The 16,669-nt window shown below is 36.9% G+C and overlaps 1 protein-coding gene across 1 annotated transcript in view; it reads right to left on the reverse strand.

Moving 5' to 3' along the window:
* PHTF2 (putative homeodomain transcription factor 2) overlaps positions 1-15,003 on the reverse strand; it is a gene marked incomplete at its 5' end in the record, with an annotated part of 34,561 nt that extends 19,558 nt beyond the window's left edge. Inside the window, 5 exons of the mRNA XM_010141405.1 lie at positions 1,787-1,988; positions 7,038-7,202; positions 7,774-7,939; positions 12,594-12,752; positions 14,934-15,003. Coding sequence (XP_010139707.1) covers positions 1,787-1,988; positions 7,038-7,202; positions 7,774-7,939; positions 12,594-12,752; positions 14,934-15,003 — 762 coding nt within the window. The remainder of the gene's footprint in view (positions 1-1,786; positions 1,989-7,037; positions 7,203-7,773; positions 7,940-12,593; positions 12,753-14,933) is intronic.
* Between the last annotated feature and the right edge of the window lie 1,666 nt (positions 15,004-16,669).

Raw genomic sequence — 16,669 nt, forward strand, 5'->3', positions numbered from 1 at the left:
TATAAAACAGAAATTAAAATATCAAAATTAAACATTACTCAGATGATGAAGGGCTAGTTCAGATTATACCAAAGACCAATTCTGGCATTCTTATTTTAAATGTGATTTTGTCAATCAAATGTAGCAAGAAAGTCTTAAAGGCCATACCCAGACAATTTGGAAAAAACCCAAAGCAAACAAACCCCAAAACTGTGATAGCAGATATTGTAACATTGAATTATCACCACATACAGTACCAAGTTAACATTTACCTCTTCTTCTAATGATAACTGATCATTAATTTATTCCAGTTTCCATTTCCCTGATTTTAAACTAAAGTTAAAGTAGCTCTTACTGTAACAGAAAGAAAAAAATGGTAGTAAAGGATCATTCAGCTGTCAACTTTTTTGTATATTCTCACTTATTATACCACCAGACAGGACCCTGCAAAAGTTTCCTTTGGAGTCTTCCTGCCATCGATTAAATGCTAAAAGAAAAAAATAGTGAAGCTGTTCTCTACAAATAGAACAAATCCTTTTCCCCTGCTGCAACTCAGACATCATTCTCTCTTCCATGATGAACTCTCATTTCTGAAGTGCTTCAAGGTCAGATCATCTCACTTTTTTAACAGCTGAGCTGCAAAGAGAAAAAGGGACAGGCAGAACAGTCTGGGGTGTCTTACCTACTGCTTCTTGCAGGGGCACTGAAATGCATTGATTGTCTTTGGAAGAAGCGATGAGGAGAAGAGAGGAGCCTACTTAGCCTCTGGTGACAACTCCTTAAAGTCATCATGTACTCACCAAGATAAATGTAGACAACATCTCATCTATTCTATTAAAACACCCATAAAACTCTTTAAAAATACTTTTTCTTAAAAATTCTTGATTTGTTTAATTTCACCAAGAATGCAAAACGCTTGGAACTGAATCTCAGCTGCTAACACTGCTGAGAAAGCACCTCCTGCAGACCAACAGAATGAAGTTTTTGCTCTGAGATGAACCATCACCACCTTCATTCTGACTTAATCATGGATCTTTAAGGGGTTGTTAAACAATCGGACTGTGAAATCCACAAAGAATGGCTTTCCTATATAAAAACGTGTACTTGTAGACTTTCAGTAGAATAACCTTTCCTTTTGATGTTATCATGGAAAAAACCCTTGTTATGACTGAACATTGATGGTAAATACTAGTGAGACAGAGTCAAGTGTAAGAGCTGCAATAGCAGTCAATATATATTCTAACACCAAGAGCCAGGAAAAATATTTTGGAACAGCTATTACGTAGAACAGTAAGATGAAAATAAGATATCTAAGAGATAACCAGTCCCATACAAATTAAAAGTTCTGCTTTCTTTAATCACCACTTCCTATGCTTCCATCTCATCCCTATTCCTCCCTATAGAGTCCTCAATTAAACACAATCAATTAAGCACACAACAAAATAGCAAAGTAAAAGGAAGATTATTCACAGGCAAATGCTCAGAATGACCTCAAAATCACAAATCGTCAGTAATCCAAAGTTTATTCTATAGACAGCACACAAATTTGTGCATTGAAAAACAGAATGGCAAAGAATGTTTAGTTGTCAACAAAGATCTTCCTACAAGAAAAAGGAAAGGTTAGGAATGTAAGAATGAAATAAGATGATGTACTTACTGACCCCAGGACTCTAAGCCTAATTTCATTTTAAAAAACATTTTTAAGGGTAAAGTAGATAAGAACGCATCAAAAGCATCATAAAAATATGCCTCACGTATCATTTGACAAGCTAATAATCCTGCTTTGAAAGCAAGGACGCACACTTACTTTGTGATGACTATGATTGCTGAAGGCATCTCTCACAGCTGCAGTGCTCCGCCCTGGCTCTTCTGGCTTAATCACTTCACATCGGCGCTCATGGGCCTGCATACATGCTTCACTGCTTTTACCCGTCTTTTTCCCATCAAAGGACACGTAGCCATTATCAGTTTCAGTGGATTTATCTATTGAGTTTTTTGCTTTCTTAGATCTATATTTGAAACAAACATATGTATTAAACTAATGATTCATTCTTTTCCTAGTCTGAATCCTGCTTATTCCTCTCAACCCATGTTCTAGTTTTACTACTAAGATACCAGTGATATTAGCATTTGATGCAATACTTGTAACTATTTCATTTTCTAAATAACACCCACTATCCTTTCCTAAAATTGTTACAAAAGAAATTTGTGTCTGAAAAAAATTGTATCATTATCTACTGAAAGAAAAGGAAACCTGTTTTAAAACTAAAACTTCACAGCAACTTTGGCAATAGAAGAACCACAAGCCTCACCTGTAAATAAGAAACCTCCCTATTCTCTCTGAACAAAAAAGAAGTGGTATGCTAAAAGTTTCTCCAACTGTTATTCATTTAAACTAAGTATGCTATTTCCTGAAGTCACAAACAAACATGCTGTTTAGTTCTCTGGAGACAGATATTTCTTGTTGGTACCCTCTGCTTACTGGTAACTCTACTAAATACAAAGTGATTCAAAGTGATTTACCCTTTTCTGTATTATCCAGTAACATCCCTGGTAACATATTACGATATATCTTATAAACACACTGATTAAACCTGTTTTCAAACTATAAAATAAGTTTACGACTTACGCTTCAATATTATTATTATTAAGAGTACTAATATTGATATAGCCTTCCAGAACATTCTCTAGATGTCAAGGCCCTTATTTAAGTCTCATCTTACCTAGATGTAGCGGTAAGAATATCTAATGTGAGAAAAAGGCTTTCTCAAAGCAAATGTGTCACTGATTACCCTTCCAAATTAGAAAGGGCACTTGATGAAGGAATGAAAAGGAGTAGCAGCTTGCTACCTTGTCGATAGAGACTACTCTAAGTCTCTGTTTAGGCTTCTCTATTCTCAAAGTAAATTACATTGGGAAAAAAAAAAAAATCAGAAAAGCAATGAGTATCTTTTATTTATTAGGCTGTTTATTAGGTTCACAGAATACCTGTGGGGAAGTGTTATAAATCAAGTTCCCAGGAATTTTTTTGTTTTTATTAAAAGCAGAACACTGGACACAGGTCATAAAATTACCAAGAATCTGTTTGATTGATCTTGTGCTCCTATAAGGGACTGTGTGTTGCCTTTCTCTTAAAGGAGTAAGGCATTCTGTGAGAGCTTGGATCACACCTCTGAAGATTAAATTCCTCTTTAATATGTACATTGAATGAATTGGAATAATTGGGATAGTCACCTCCCATTCCTCCCAAGATAAGGTATTCCACAGGTACATGGGAGACCTAAACACAAGAAAAGGCTAGAGAGCACTGGATAAAATGGAAAAATCCAAAAAAGAACAATTCATCTGATGGAATGTGGACTAAACCATGCAGACACAATGTTACTGAAGTGTTTCACCCTCCCTTCCCATCTTAATCTCATTCCACTTTCCCTCATCCTGTCCTGGAAGAAAGATAAACAGCTTTTTTTCCTTTTCTTTTTTCTTTAAAAAAAAGTAACTGATGTTCCACTTCTCATATACAAAGATCTTGCAGAAAGCTACAGAACTCACCTACCACTCCCTGATGTTCCCAAAATTCTTAGTCAACTTGATTTCTAAAGGAGTACAAAACCACCAGAAACACTTTCTGTAGTTCCTATATAATTGCATAGATTAATTTTTATTTTAAGCTTACAAAGGTAAAGAGAGAGCAAAATGCTTTAGCATGTGTTCTGTGGTGGAGAAGCAACTAGTAAGCCTCCTGTTCACAGAAAACCAATGTGCTACATCGCATACAGAGTTTTAACCTTTTCGATGGACCTAGAAAATTATCTCAAATATTACTGAGGCTTTGGACAAAAAGATCAAACTATCAGCAGTAAAAACATTAGAACTATTTCTGTGCTGTTCTGTAGTGTCACTATTTAACTAAGTTAATGAAGATAAGACAACTGAAGAAAGAGAAAGATTAGTTTCAAATTTAATAGAAAATTTGCTGTTACATTCTAGAATAAAGCAAGTATCAGCCTTTCAGAGGCAACTCATTGTAAAATAGGTTTTGGGAAGTTCGGTAAGCTTCTTCTTAAGGAAGAACAACTCATATTAAATGATCTGCAATAAGCAGGAGGAACCCAGAGAGGCCAATTTTTAATGCATGAAATATACTTTTGGCACTTCAAAACTTCAACAGTGGAAAAGGGAATGCATTTCTCCTCACATACATACACGTCCAGTCAGACTTACTCCACAGGTTACCAAGCTGTATGAGGCGAGTAACAGGACAACTCTTCCAAGTTTGATCTGAGAAGTTCTTACACATCTCACATGAAACTTGAAAGCTAATAGGAAGACGTAGCCTCAAATGGTTGAGTAGGAATAACTAAGAGAAAAATGAACGTACATATGTATGCACGTATAATTTGTTCAAATAGGATTTCACTACTCAGGCAATGTGTAGGTGCTAAAACTGCAAGACAAACACTAGTCTCATATCAACTAAGACTCATTTTGAAAAGCAGGTAACTCAACTGAAGACTTTCATTATTTTCTAGCGTAGAAACCAAATTTATTTTTTCTAAGAATCCTAAATTAAGTGTAATACTCAAGCCAGTAAAACATAAATTTGGACTTAAATTTAGACTTTCATGCACTACACTGTGTTAAAAGAAAAAACAAACATGAACAACACTTCCCTAACTGATAGAAATGTATAGCTTCCTAGAATTACTATATATATACATACACATCATTAATCAACTTTTTAAATGTCATGGTAGAATTGAAAGTATTTAAGAGCAAGACAGGTCAGCACTATGAATAAATCCAAGGTCTTAAAAAGTCTGAATATATGCAAAAGCTAAGTCAAGAGTGACTTTCAGTCTTATTCATGCATCAGCTAAACAAAATATTAAGGAGGGTTGAAATCGTGTTTAGTGAAAAGCTACAGTCTTCCATAAGTATTCTATTCCCATGTATTTTTATTGGGGCTGGTCAAAAAAAACCCAAAACAAAAAACCAAACCCCTCTCCTCTCTGTTCACACTGCAAAACATTTAAAGAAGTTACATTTGTAAGATTTCCATACTGGAGTACGGACACACAGAGAGCAAAGTCCCAAATCTGTACCTCATCCTAAACTACTTATCACTCTCCTTTCCAAAGAAAATAATAATTCCTATATTCTACATTGCTGCTGTGCTGGATTAACCTTTAGACTTTTATTTTAATAGTCAGACCAAGTTCTGCCATTCGAGAGGCTATTTATTGAATACACAGTTCCAGATTACCGATGACCTGAGTGTAGGCAAATGGTCTAGGTACACAGGGTCCTGCCTTGAAGCAAAGGACATAATTTCTGTGGTTAATTTGGAAACCATAGGCTTAAGACCTCTATTTAAAACTCCAGAAAATGGTACCTCAAAGTTCAATATATGGCAAAAACTGCTGTAAATAAACACTGATGAGACACTCTAATATGCTTACCTAAAGAACTTCACGATTTGTCCTAAGAAACAGGACAGATGTCACTGTACAGCGTCCTTGCACTAAGGGTCTGTAAGATTTTCTTCAGCAATATCACCAAGGAAAGCAATCAATGCACTCCATACTGCCCTCCTGCTTACTCACTCCCAGCCCCACTCTGCCATTCCACCGTGCTGACAAAGCTGTCTGCATTACCACCAAAGAAATTACATGAAGAAGCTGATCTGCATGATCTCCTGGGAAAAAAGGTTATTTTTCAGCTAGACAAGTTCCTGATATGGTTTGTATGGCTCCAGACATACAAACAACTGTGCCTCTGCAATTCAAGAGGTAAATGACTAAGGGCTACTTACAGCATTTTTAGTCTCTCTGTGCCCTTTATCCTTTGAAGATACTGTGTATATTAAGTAGTCATCATTGAGGCTTAACATCTATATATATGCACACCACCTCTCATTAATGGTTTAAACAAATCCTTAGAGGAAGTCCGACACAGCCTTTCTCAACTGAAAACAATCTTGAGACCAACATGAGGGAAGATAAGGAAAAAAAAAAAATGTATCTTCCAACACTCCTCCTCTTACTGCAGAGCAGTATCTTCAATGAATGGAAAACATTCAAAAGTTGAGGAGATTACTTTCTGGTACGTTTGGAGTGTAATGCCTACAGACTCAAAGAACCTAGCTTAATCTACACAGGAAAACGAGCTAAATGAACTCTCCTCTTGCAATATTTTTAAACATTTTTAAAACTACTCCAGAGTTTCAACTAGATATTCCCAGAACATAACATAAGCTTTAACAGCACATACCACAAGTATGACAGACATGTTAGTGTTACCATATTTAAGATGCAGCATGCACAACAAAACATCAACGTAGTAACTTGCAGTATCCCTTTTCTCAATTCTATACTACTTTATGAGCACATTTTCGCTTGTTAATAAATGCTGATACGGAGCACTACAATGGTGCATGTATTGCACTATCTTGAACAGCGACTGCTACAGAATGTTTTTTTAAAAAAACTTTAACTGCCTAGAGCACTGCAATAGCACATCAATCATTTGCAAAACAGGCCTAGAATGGAATGGAGTTAGATGTTCTTTCCAGCGATTAGAAAAAGTATCTTTGATGTTCATTTATAAACTAAACGCTGCGCCTACTTGAATCCTGAAGGCTTTTCCTTCAGAAAAAGTGTGACGTGATGACAGTGGGGGAGTCCAATAAGCACTCTCTCACAGTAACAAGCAGCTAATGTAATAAAAATTAAAGGGTCACGTTTTCTCACTGGATTAAAATTAAGGAAAAAAAAACCTGAGAAACTGAGTTGGTTTGTTCCTGACAGCCCACACAGAGCACTCCTACATCAAAATAGAATTTAACTAAAAGTTAATTCAGTACCTTTTCAAAATTCTTGCATCAGCTTTTGCACAAGTCAAGAAACACCACATTAGCACGTTCAAACACTGAGATGAGTTTATTATTAAGAACAAAAGCTAGATCAACAAAAGTTTAATCATTACATCAATGTTTACTTATTTAGAAAAGGGATAGTGCATTTCTAACACATACAAAGCCTTGAATAAATACAAACCCTGATAAAAAGAAAGCAGCATGCCAGATATCTCTGAAGACAGCGCCAATACTGCAAGAGGTGCTTGTACCGTAGCTCTGCAATGTTCCCTCCTGTGTGTTATCTGTGGTACTAGAGCCATCTCCTTCCCTATGTACTTCCAAATGTGCTGCTTTCCTTAATTTCCTTCATCAGAAGAGATTAAAATTGGAAGGTAGCTTTGTAAGTGCAATCTACTGTAATACGTTCAGCAGTTTAAGCATGCAAAACCAAGCAAGTTTCAAAGTATTCTGCTAAAGTTTTATCACGTCAGCTTAAACTCCACTTAAGCATAACACTTAATATCATTACACTTAAACACAAAATACATTTCATTTCATCATCAGAGGCTTAGATCTGCAAATTTCACTACTGCGGGTTTTCCCATTTGACTGGGACAATTCATTGTACCAAACTATACTCAAAGAAGAGCTGGTAGATTTAAGCTCTGTGCTTCCAACAGAATCTCCTGTAATCATTAGTTAGTACTGCACAGAGTTGTAAGACTAGATTTGCAGTACTATAAATACTGTCTCTCCGCCACTCTTCAGATACAAATTGTTTTGAGGCAAGATGTCAAATTCAACGCATTACAATTCAAATAAAACAATGCATAAATTAGCCAATGCATAAAAGTTAAAGAGCACCAATTAAGCACCCACTTCAAAGTTTCAGATCAAAACATGATCCGAAATCAGTACTTTAACACAGACTATACCTTCTTCTTTTCCCCCCTGTACTGGGAGGTGGCTTAGGAGTTCGTGTTGAAACAATCTGACAATGCACAGTTCCAAGGAGCAACATCAGCCATATCGGCCCAATTACTTCTGTCAGAGGTATAGTATGTGGGCTTTGGGCTGTATAGAATAACACTACAGCAGCAACTGGAAAAGAAGGAAAATGAAGTAGAGTTTAATACTTGGAATGTCTAAAATAGCCAACTCATTATATGGCTTCTGTTAAAAAGAGAAACAGACATAGCCCTTTATCTGCATTTTAAACCAACCCATGTAATTCTGAGAGGAAGGAGTTACAATTGCAATGAAATAGGCAGTAATAAAGATTTAAATAAAGATTTAAAGTTGCCCACTGTCTTAATATCCACTTCTTCTTTTACACTTGCAATATCTTAGCTATTGTTCAAAAAAAAAGGCAGCAGAATTAAGTAAGAACAGGGAAAAAAGCATTTGGAAAGCTAGATCTGTCATGAAACCGCCTTAAATTAAGGTGAACCTTCAACAGAGGACAAAACCAAAAAACGATCAACATCCTTAAAGCAGCCCAAATAAATTTAATTCTGTATCATGTATAATGATGCAGCACAACTCAAAAAGTGAGTGTAGAACTTACCAAACTAGGAGAGGTTGTCCAGACAGGCTGAAGTTTCTCCATCCTTGGAGATACTTAAACTCTGACTGGACATGGCCCTGAACAACCTGTTCTAGCTGACCCAGTTTTGAGCAGGAGTCAGGACTAGCCTGTCTCCAGAGGTCCCTGCCAGCCTCAACTAGCCTGTGACGCTGTGGAACCATACATCTATTTCAACACTGTTAAGGACCAACAGACTCAAGACTAGAAACTCTTTATATTCTCTAGCAAAATGCATTTTAAACACCATGTGCCAAAGGACAAAATCTCCCATATGGATAGGCAGACATGTAGAAGTGCAACCCTGTACACATTTCATATATACTTCTGTGTACATTTTCTAGTAATGAGGAAAGATCAAAGACAAACCATGGAAACTATGAGGTAGTTCAGCTGAAGTGACCAGGACTCCAGCCAGCACTTTTGATTGGAAAAGGGGCAGCTTCCAACTCCATACTTAACTGTTCATTTTGTAACACTACAACCAGCTTTTCACACACAGCCAACACCCATGCAGCTCTTCTTGCTCCTGTACCCAGAGCCCAACCACTTCTACAACTCAGAAATATCTTCTGCAGGCTTCAGGTCTAAATACATTCAACATGCAGGGGGCCAGACAGAAGAGGCGACTCATTTTCTTTTTCTGTTTATTGTATGTTCTTGTTGCTCTGCCTCTATGGCTTGAGGTGCTGCGTTCTCTAACTCAGCTGAGAGAAGCTATCAAGAAAGAAAAAAGAAAAAAACCCACACCTGACAAACCAACCAGAAACCCAAGAACTAATTCAGAAACAGAACAGGGGCATTATTCTCTGTGACTAACAACTGCATGCTCTGTGAGAACCTGATTTTGTTGTGTACCACTAAGTAGTGAAAGTCTCGTAACTTAGACATAACTCCTTGCACAAAAATTACATGGTACACGTACAACAGCTTTCTCCAGATCTCTGCTAAAATTGATTGAAAAAATACAGCCACCTGCAAATTTATATGCCACATTCAAACACCTAAAACATATAAGATGAAGCCACATCTAACACAGCAGATACGTGGATGTCATGTTTTCCACTAAACAGAGATTAGACTTTTTTTCGTGACATAATCTTTAGCAAAGTAACCAGTATTAGAAACATAATGAATGTACAAAACAATGGAATTATTTTTGATTGTGGTAATCTAGTTCTAATTTCCCATCAGCCTTTTTCCTAAAAAAAGACAGAAGTCTTACGTAGAACACATAGGCTATCTTTTATTATTATACGTGAATTAAGGTTTTGCTGTATGAGGCTTCTCAGGAAGACAGTATATGTTAATCAGAAATCCAACATCAAAAAATCCAAGAACCTCTTACTGCACCGTGTGTCAATACGCTGTAGTTCAGACCATACTAGAACTGCCCCTACTAACAGCTAGGTCTTGGAACAGAATTTCTCACACCACGTTTAATTATTTCTTTACTTTTTTGCAGTGTTTGGACTTATACTTTCCTAAATTGCAGTGGTTTCTTTTGTGAAACAGACACAAAGGAAACTGTATCACACAGAGCAAAAAGCTGTATCAAAGAAAGCAACTGTACATTTCAAAGATAAACAAGCTTTTATCTTCATATCATTTAAAGCTTTGCAACGTCTGTATTAACAAGTTTAAAAATGCACACATATGTATATATCTCACCACCATAAAAGTTATCACTATTAAATTTTCTTGTTTCATACTTAAGATACACTATAATTTCACACTTAATTTTCCTATTAGAATATAGAAACATTTTTAAAATAAAAATGAGATAATGCTATAAAGTAAATGGATAAGGAGTCAGAAGAAAAAAGCTTTCCCTCTACTTTAATTCAGCCTGTTCCATGACCTTGGACAAAAAGCATTACTCTCTAGCTCTCTTATCTCACATTTTGCTAATCATACTTTATAACACATGCAAATAAAATCTGGAGTTTAAATTAACAGCCAAAGAAAGAATTCTTTTCTGTAGACTTACATAAATGCTAGCCAAGTATCCTTGGCTAAAGCTAATCAATTTCAAAGCAATAATTCCAAGTAATGCAGTACATAAACCTATAGAAAATACTTCATAATTAAATAAAATTGTTTATCTAAACATATAAACAAAATAAAACAATCTAACAAGCAAAAAGATTATTTCACAACAGCATCAGTGAGAATCTATCATGACGACAAAGTCTGAGCTACATCACAAAATTCAGATTCAGGGCAGAAATAATGAAGTATTTTGTTGTTTTCATAATGGATGCTTGATGTTTTCGTGCTGCCTTACTGATTTTGTACAAAATTAATAACTGATCACATCTCCTGAGTAAAATATAAGCAAAACTTCAGGAGACGCTTGGTGGGCTGTCTGAAATAGTTTCCACTAAAAATCTGACAGTTTAATTTGATTTATGTGTACCGTGTAAGCCTTTCACTTCATTTCAAAAGCCATCAAAACTTCTGCGGTTAATTCAGCACAATTCAAATGACAAGTCGGATTATTCAAATAGTTGGATTATAGTGTAATATTAAATACTACTAATTCTTTTCTATTTATTAATTCACAACCTCAGAAATATCAGAAATATTTTGTCCCCTTACAGACTATATGGATCAGGGAAATAATGCGTGCCAACCATAACTTCAGTAAATCATAGATCCCAGGAAATCTGAGGGGAAAAGAAGTTAATTACGAGATAGCTCTGTAATTAATGTCCTAGAAAACTTGCTTGCACTCAGATATGCATTGCCTTACTTTTTTGCTTCCTTTAGAGTTTTATGAAGGCTCCACTAATTAAGTGTGGGTATATTTTTTAAAATAAATTTAAGAATGGAAACATAAAAATTAGTATAATGGTGTTTCTCAGAATAATCCACCTATGAACATGGTAACAAATGAACTATAACTTACATATTTTACTACCTACATTACTATATATGAGATTAAAATAATTAACACTATGGGATCACTTATAGTATGCACAAATGCTAATATATGCAAAAATATTTCTTAAGCATCTATCTCAGAAATGGGGATACAGAGAAGTTTTTATAGGCTATTGTCACTATTTAAGTTTTGGAGCACTGGCACCGTGAAATCCAATTTACAGCTGGTAACATCCCCAGCGAAGAGGCACTGTCCTTTTTTCAAAATCTATTTCTGGTTTTAAATACAGTTTCCAAATGATACAGCGATTCACAACTCAGAGGATGGATGGTAAAATTGAAGAAGTAATACTGTATTTTTATTGGATTTCAGTGGAAAATTTATATACCTTCTCAGTGTATTTAAATTACCCCAACTTTCATTAACCTTCTGTTCCATTTCTGTTCTGTACACTGCTAATACACTTAATTTCGGTGACTTTCCCACTGTTAGATACTGACTCACTACATCACAGTCTTCTTTTCTAATCTTCACGTTATATATAACACATAATTAAGAGAAGCCCAAAGTCAGATTACTGGAACTCAAGAGTGAGCATCGTGAAAGCTGTGAATTACCTTCTGTTTGCCAACGGTTGCCCAAAGTCCTTCTATAATTTAGGAAATGTTAAATTAAGAGTCATAGTTTCCCCACTGCAATGGAAAAAATAGCAGAAGATGGACATAGGACAGCAAGTCCCCCATTTGCTAAACATTCATGAGCACAGCTGAGGTCTGACTAAAGTTTACGTGTTAGAAGTTTACTGCATCTGATGTGACAAAATAGTACGTGGAAGGACAACTGGAAACTCATCAAACAGATCATCCTACCAGGCTGCACAGGCAGGTTTTGCCTTCCTTGGTTTTTGATCAGAGCTCTTGATCTGCACAAGTACCAGAAAGACCAAAATCCCAACAGAAAATACACTGCCTAAGCCAAAGGTTTCTTTGCTACTCCTCGGTTTTGAACTAACCTAGATAGTCCTGGAAACCTAAATTATGTAGAGAGATGTGCTACATGCTGAAGAAAGCCTGTAAGGAAATCCTTAAATTTTCAGTATGCCCCCTTTATATGTATAAAAGAAATGTTAACCAAAAGACACATTCTTGGGACTGTGTCATTCCAGTATTTTCTGAAGATACTGGAATGAACCTTAACAGCATAAAGTGAAGAAGCAGCTTCCATATGGTTAAAATAAGGCATAAATAAAATAAGTTGAAGATGATCCTGTAATCAAACTCTACCTTGAAGAAGGTAAAGAACGAGCAGCCAGAAAAAGATAACCGTCGATGTCACTTGTAGCCACCACCTGTAGAAGAATGGAAAGAAAACAACTCTCACAATTCCTTTGCGGGTCAGAGAGGTCCAAGGACTTTCAGGTTTTGCTTTAGCAAAAGCAGATCCTTTAAAAAGAAAAAAAAAGAAATGTTGATATATTTCATTGTTACAGCTAACAGTAACTTCAGTAGTTCAATAGCAGAGCAGTTAAGATAGTTATTTAAAGGTACAATTCTTAAATTTAATTTATTTGAATAAATTTCATACTTCTACCATTTCACTATCTCCTCAATTCAAAATTTGCATTAATTGTTAGTGCCCTCGACTGACATTATCAGGAACTTCTACAGATAGCTAGATTTTGAAATGTGTCAATAACACCACATTGCTATTTCTTACTATGCCAAAAATTATTTTAAAATAAATTATAAAAAACTACTCTGTTTCACTGAGGTATCAGAAATTTGATATGAAACAAAGTCATATGAAAAGTCCACATGCCTGTGCAGGCACGATGCAGGCTCTTCCTAATACATCAAAAGGATTTAAAACATCAAAATCTATACACTGCTCCAGCCATGCCGCTCAGGAGAATGGAATAAGATTCTGAAGTACAGAGGAGTATCTGTCCAACTGAGGACTAGCCCCAGGAGCAGGGAAGCCACCCAAAGAATAATTCATCTTTGTCTCTCCTACACCATTTTTCATCCAATCAATCAAATGTCCTTTCTCTCTCATATTCCTCCATTTCTTCCTGCAAATTCCCACTTCTCTGGAAGCTAGAAAATTGTGTAACATTTACTTAATGAGGGTGTGGCTTAAATTATGCCAAGGGTACTGCTCAGAAATGGCAACTGCTACGCCACCTCCACCTTGTTTAGAAGAACTGGCATTAGCAAGCTCTGGCACAGGTAAAACACTGCCAGTACTGGAACCACTTTCATGCCAAGTCAAGACATCCATGCAGAGCAGTCGTTTAAATACTCTTAATGTATACTGAAGTGTTCTACTGCTGTCCCTTAATTCCTACAAACTTTTATTTTTCAGTTCTGTTTCTTTAAAGTTTATGTGTGATCTCATTCTGTTTCTTTCAGATCCCCATTTCTAAAAAGTTATAGTTAGGTGATGTGATAAAAGCTCATCTGCACAATTGCAGAGGAGCTCAAACAGACAAGCAATACCCTGCCGGAGTTCTTCTAGACCCATCTCTGGAGTCATGAGTCTGTGGAAGGTCCGTAAGACCAGAGGGGGACAAAAAAAACACAAGGGAAGGCAGGAATCCAGATCAAGGAAGGAACACCTTGACCAGGCCCCTCCCTGGCCTGTCCCAGCAGAACCATCAGTCCCATTGTCCAGGTGTGAAACCATCACCATGAGCCACCGGCGCAGCTCTCCTGATCACCTCTCAGAAGAAAGAAGGTTGCTGCCCATGGGCATGGAACTCATTATAGGACGCAGGGGAAAAGGTGCTCAGATTGCACAGGAGTTAACAGTTGAGTTGTTTAATAAAGAAACCAAGGGTAGGAGAAAGCAGGGGTTTAAGGTGATCTGGGGAGGACCAGGTGTGGGGAAATTGAGGGGTGAGGGGATAAAAAAGCACTGGTCATGCATAAACAGCTGCTGCTCAGTACACGGCTTGGCTGGCCATACCGTTCGCTTGATCAGCGCAGCCTGCACGACCTTGTTACTAAATTCCTGTCACTCTCTCCTGGGCTGGGGCAGTCTATCCGGTGAGCATGCCTGCGTACAGGCTGACTGCCAGCACCGGGATTCAGATGTCAGAGCACGAGTCGGGTCAGCCGCGTGTGGTGACAGCAACCTGAGCGAGTGCTGGTGTGCGAGGAGCGTGCGAGCCAGACCAACTGGTGCAGGGGCAAGGCGGGTCCCTAAAGGCCAGCTCTGGGTATGAGCGTGCCTGAGTATCTCTAAGGACAGGAGCACAGTGGGGCGCGTTGGTTAACCCCAGACTGAATTCTAAGAGCACTACCTGGAATGGACTCGGGAGTCTGTGCTGGCTGCTGGGCTCATGGAAAATGTTAACAAATATTTTCCCTACCCTTCATGAGGCATGAGGGAAATACACAAATAAATTAAGACTAAATAAAGACTTCTTGAAAAGTGTCATATCATCTGACCTTCCACTGCTGTCTTGTTATGTTGAATTTTCTGCCTTCTTTAGAAAGCAGTTATGTAGGGCTATTTCATTGGGGTTTTTTTTATACTTACTATTACACTCTTGTTACAAGATATAGGATGGCAGTTATTTTTATACTGAGAAATTCAGCTTCTTCTAGCTCAGGACCTACCTCTTACAAGATCAACATCTATGAGGTCTGGTTTCACGTGTCCTGTTTTCTTTGGTTTGTTTCTCAAACCCTGCAATAAAGCAAATACTATCAAAACACATTTGTGCAGACATTATAGAAAAAAAAATATCAATGCGGTCAGTAATTGTATTCAACCTATATTGCTACTGAAAATTCAGACAAATGTCAGCTCCATAGATTCAAAGTACTATAAAATAAACATTTCAAGAAACAAGGCACAAAAAAATGCCTTTTATAGACTTCACAACCTAAACAAAACCCAACCAATTACTGACCCATTAGATAATTTTCCAAACATAGTTAAGCACTGAGCACCCATCTCCCACCGCTGCGGATTATGCAGACAACGTACACACACACTTGCAAGAATTAGTAATACATTTTATCAGGTTTTCTGAACTTTGCCAACACATTACTTTTCTGAATCTCTTTTCTCCTTAGATGTCTAATTAAGCTTCACAAAACGCTTACATTGCAACTCCTTAATTCCAAACCTAGAAGGCAAACCATGTCATAATGCAAGAGCCACTTATCAGCAAGGTCCACTGCCAGAAATCCAAATTCCAGAAAAGTACTGAATTTTTCTTAATAGTGAATATAGAATAGCCTGTCATAAAGAGGAAAACACAACAGGAAAGCAGCAGGAAACAAAGCAAGATTATTTTGTCCCTTAGAAACAGCATCTTCCTTCAGCAAAGAGCCAAAATATCTTGCAAAAATTTTATGTTTGTTTTCAATGATAATATGCTATGCTGCACTCTCAAGCCTCAGAGACAGCTTTGAGTTTCTTCTGATCCCTATAGATTAGGGTCTTTGTCACATTTGCTAATAATGATTCCACAGAGAACAATTCATACAGAACAAAATATAGTGTTTAAAATATATTTCAGGTACAATTGGAGTTACAATGGAAGGGGTTTAACTGTTTTCATTCAAAAAGTAGTTAAACTCACCAGTGAACTAGATTTCCACCACTGTCATACTTCATCCCCATGTAAAAACATTTATTACTTAAATGCAAATATTAAAATCACATGAAAGCATAAAAATGAAATTATTATCAATGAGATGAAAGATCAATGAAATCTGGTAATGTTAATCTTCATAAGAACAATATTAAGCAAATTATTCAAATAGTAAAGTGCAGCTCAAAATATTTCTCACATCTAAATTCAACTGTATTCATTTTTCATACTGAAATAAAAATTTAAACAAAACGAAAATTAAATAGTTCACAATGAACTTGATATATAGTAATCACCTGGTGTGACTCAGAAAAATGAGTTTGCTTGAAACAAAAGAAATACAGAACTGAAACATGGATAGCACAAAATGAGCTCTGAGGATGACAAATACTGCTAAAGAATTTTATATTTTTAGTAAAGTTCGTTTATAAGCAGAACAGTAGTAACTTAACCTGCTAATACGCAATACTTGAACGTAATAGCCTCTTTCAGTGTTACCGACACCACACTAAACTCGGTCTCCGCACACTCATCTGTTAGTTACTGGACCCCGAGCCAAAAGAGTTGCGTTACCAGCGAGCTCAAGGCATTATTCGCAGTCAGTTATTTGAATACGCTCCTCCTACAGGGCAGTTACAGGAAGGGTCGTGGGAGGCCCCTGACAGACCCGCCAGGGTCTCCGCTCGCACCCGGCTGTACTGAGGGTCAAGCCCAGTTCTCAGGCTGTCTCTGCACGCTCAGCGGCACCAC

Source organism: Buceros rhinoceros, unplaced genomic scaffold (genome assembly GCF_000710305.1).
Source record: "Buceros rhinoceros silvestris isolate BGI_N320 unplaced genomic scaffold, ASM71030v1 scaffold9730, whole genome shotgun sequence".
Classification (NCBI taxonomy): domain Eukaryota; kingdom Metazoa; phylum Chordata; class Aves; order Bucerotiformes; family Bucerotidae; genus Buceros; species Buceros rhinoceros.